Source organism: Colletotrichum scovillei, assembly GCF_011075155.1.
Source record: "Colletotrichum scovillei strain TJNH1 chromosome Unknown Contig00010, whole genome shotgun sequence".
NCBI classification, from domain to species: domain Eukaryota; kingdom Fungi; phylum Ascomycota; class Sordariomycetes; order Glomerellales; family Glomerellaceae; genus Colletotrichum; species Colletotrichum scovillei.
The window spans coordinates 1,146,530-1,150,630 of NW_023336268.1; the positions used below are offsets into that span (position 1 = coordinate 1,146,530).

At 47.8% G+C, this 4,101-nt stretch overlaps 1 protein-coding gene across 1 annotated transcript; it reads right to left on the reverse strand.

Annotated features, from left to right (window-relative positions):
• Positions 1-2,821: 2,821 nt before the first annotated feature.
• HER10_EVM0002662 (ABC transporter) lies at positions 2,822-3,694 on the reverse strand (the record flags this gene model as incomplete). The annotated part of the gene is made up of 2 exons (XM_035472364.1): positions 2,822-3,455; positions 3,612-3,694. The coding sequence occupies 2 exons, from the start codon at positions 3,692-3,694 to the stop codon at positions 2,822-2,824; spliced, it is 717 nt and encodes a 238-aa protein (XP_035327716.1).
• Between the last annotated feature and the right edge of the window lie 407 nt (positions 3,695-4,101).

Genomic DNA, 4,101 nt, shown 5'->3' on the forward strand with positions numbered 1-4,101 from the left:
CTCGAGAGACAAACTCGGATCTCAAAAAGCCCAGCGATTTGCTGTATCTCCGCTTTCGCTGCTCCGTATCTTAATGCACTCGCGATATCGACACACTTCAGGCCGACGCAGATAGCCACGAGTATAAGAACATAGAGTCGCGGGCCTTCAAAGGCCTTTGAAGGTGGGAGATGCACCCAAATAGCAACGATCTCACTGACAGCAAGGCAACGATGCAGGTTCAATACCATTTCGTGTGACAATTTTCGTAGACAGGGAAGGCTGAGGAATGGTATGATGATCAGGATTGCTCCAGCCTAGCCAAAAGTTAACTCTGTCCCTTGACCAAAATATAGTCTGCTCACGATCAAACCAGCTACGCCTCTCTGATCTTGGAACGAAAACCGCCCGCTGGACAATGCTGCAAGCGCGTGGCCCGAAACCTCGACTATGACTGTAAGACCAAGCCAACGATGGACTGTGGCAAAGATGTCTCTTCGTAGAGGAGAGATTCGGGAAATGAAGGTAACACCAAAGCCAATGTATAGTGGGAGGAGATTCAGCACCGCTATTAAACCGAGTTGATCGCGAAGATGCACCAGTCCAGTCCCATCTGCGAACGCCATTGTCGTATTAATAGCGATGAGAACTGTGATCACAGCAAGAGCGGTGTAAACCTTCCTTAGCTCCACCGTGGAGAGCTTGCTCTTCATTCTCTGTAGTTTGTTGGGAAGCCATGAAGCGACATACGTTGAAAGTAAATATGCAGCTTCTTCGCGAAGAAAAGAAATCAAGCTGAACACAAACAAGAGTATGACAACGCCGCTAACACAAAATCCGTAGTAGTCAATGACATTCATCTTGACTTGCGATGGCAGACCGAAGAGGGTTACCTGGAGACGATTTGCGGTGGGACAACGTGTTATTGAGTACCTTGTTGATGTGAACCAAAAATAGCACCAATTGCACGGCCCAAAACGTACCAACGGCCGAAAGAAGCCGCCATTTGAGTATATATACTTAGGAGCCAGCATGCAATACGGCCGGCCCACTCCACACTTTGCCTTAGAAAACAAGAAGTCGCACAATGCCACAAGCAGAGTCCGAGCCGATACAAAATGGCGACAGATCGCACTCGCAATCGACGTATGACAGGATGGTGCTAGAATCAAACGACGTCTCTTTACGTAGCAACATTTTAGCTGCACTATGTTCCTGGCTCTTGCTAGCCGGGTTCATGGTTTTTCCTGGGACATTCGGCTCCATCGGTCGCACCGGGCTTTTCGGAAGCTCCCAATCAGGCCGGCTAGTTCAGAACATTATCCGCAATATGCCTCTTCTCTGGGTGGCCGCCGCCGCCTGCATTCTAGGCTTCGCGGGCTTGTTGTGGCTGTGGTGGACCCTCAGGCACAACTACGTTTGGTTGATTGGTAGGATATTTTTGTAAGTTGCGAACTAGAGACCCGCCGTCTCAGCGCTGACTCTTATAGAGGCCTGGTGTCCTCAATTCTTTGACAGCTATCGTCACCATTATAATTAACGTATACTCTGTCCATGGCGGCATTTGGTCGATTACAGCCGTAGCTTCGTTTTGCATAGCAAGCATGCAAGGTATTTTGATGACGATTGCTCTTACGACCTATCAATTCTGGTTTCTGCACAATGTCAAGAGAGAGGGGCAATTTGAAATTATATCGCGATCGCGTTAGTACTTATATTATATTTAGACGAAAATGACCTTTCAATCAATGATAAAAAGAAGACTTGAGCTTAGATCAAATCAAGTAGAACAATGGTTACCTGGTTACACGTGCCAAAGAGTTACGCAGGTAGACTTGGTCAGGGCATTGTTACTGCTCAACTTGAGCGCCAGGTCTTTTTTTAGCCTGAAGCCGGCGAAAGTTGCGACGTAGATTGAGTGCAGAGTTAAACGCCCCATAACGTCCTAAAGCCCACCACCAAATCAGTTACGTCGAAAAGGCTGAGACACCTCCGAGAGAGGGCTTTCCACGGTTACATACAACCACAGGTGAATGAGAAAAATATGTAATCCGCATCATCCGCCTCGCACGGCTTCACCAAACCTTAGTCCTACGAAGCTTACCCAAAGTTTCGAGCTTCTACTTCAGCAAAATACACAATGATCAATTGAAGGAATAATTACGAATATTCCATCAAGACAGAGTATCCTGTGATTCGATTGGCATATGCTCCCCGAGGTGCTCTCCCCAGTATCGCGAGTACTCGCCCTTCAACTTCAAGAGCGCATCATGACTGCCCCTCTCTACGATTGACCCTTTATCGCCAAGTACGATGATTTCGTCTGCTTGCCTGACCGTCGATAGCCGGTGTCTGACAAAGTTAGCATCCGGCGGGCTTCAGTGAAATAGTAACTTACGTAACGGTGACCATAGTCTGAGGTTTGAAAGTCTCTGAAAAGCTTCGCTTTATGAAGCCTTCTGTTGCTGCATCCAGAGCACTTGTACCTTCATCTATGAGCACGACTTTTGGCTTTTTCAGGAACAACCTTGCAATCGCCATCCGCTGAACTTCTCCACCCGATAGAGTCCTGGACATGTTAGCTTGTAACAATTCATTGACGCAGTCTTCTTACTTTCCGCCAACCCCGCACCGGGTGTCGTAGCCTTCCGGACGGCCCATAATGACATCGTGAATTCTTGCTTTCATACAGGCCTCATGAATCTCTTCCATCGTGGCGTCCCGTTTTCCGATAAGAAGGTTATATTTGATAGTAGCGTCGTAGATATGAGGGTCCTGTTGAAGGATACCTATTTGGTCTGAGATGCTACTCAGTTGTTAGTGAGAACCAAAAAGGCGAGGTTTAGATTACTGACGATTCAGAATCAACTTTCGTGATGTCCTGGCCGTCCACCAGGATCTCGCCGCTATCGGGCTCGATCTGACCGGCCAGCAAATTGAGGATGGTTGATTTTCCCACGCCAGAAGGCCCAACAAAGGCGATTTTCTTTGTTGGAGGGATGTAAAGGTCGAAGCTCTGAAGCACCATTTTGCTGCCGCGGCTGAAATTGACGTTCCGGAACTCTATTGCGCCCTGTGTGACTTTGAGATTTTCCCTCCCTCGCTCTTTAGGGACCATATCCATGATGTCCGCAACCTTCTCAGCGTTTTTGAAAACAATGGCAATCTCTTGAAATTCCTTCAATATCGATAGTATAGGGTTGAGTGTTCGTTTCCAATATGAAGTGTAGACTGCGAGATCTCCGGCCGTCGAGGCTCCAACAAATATCTGCTTACACAGGAGCAACACGCCGATCGTGTAGCTCACCTCACCTGCAGCGGTCCCATAAACCCAAGCCGCAAAACCTTTGAGGTGATATCTGAATTTTGCTTCATGGAGCTGTCCGACTCCTGTGTCATTCTTGGCGATCTGATCAGCGATACATCCGAAGACAGACGCAGTCTCATGACCGCTGATGGTGTCCTGTTGAGACTGCCTATGTTCCTGATGAACTGCCATGAACTCTGCATTTGCTCGAAGAGCCTTCACTAATCCCCTTTTGAAGTTCAGGTATGCCAGTACCAGACGTATCATCATGACAATCATAACGTGTTGTCCAAACTTGTATGCTGTAACTGGCATAGTGACGCACATCGCAAATGAAAGATCGAGGGCGTTCGTCATAAGGCCGTCGAATGATCTTTCAACGCCTTGTGCCTTGTCAACGGAAGTCATGAGATCTGTCGAGCTTTTGTTCGCATGAAACGACCGGTCCGCATTCATGACTTTGGCGAAAACCGTTTTATCGAGCTCCTCTGCCCGGTAGGCACTCAAAGTAAGCCACAACCGTGTGTGTAGCTTACTGGACAAGAATTCCAAAACTTGAGAAACAATCCAGAACATCAAAATCTTCCCTATAGACACCCATGTGCCACCGTGAGCAAGTTCATCGATAAGTCGGCCGAAAGCTTGCGGAGTCCAAATTGCAAGCCCCTCCAGGCCCAGATTCAGCAGTAACGTGGAAAGTAGCCTTACTTTCATGTTCAAATTATCGCTCGGCCACATAAACCGCCAAAAGACACGAAGTTGTTTGATCCAGTCCCACATGTTGGTTTCTGATTTGTGAACGATCTCAAGCCGGG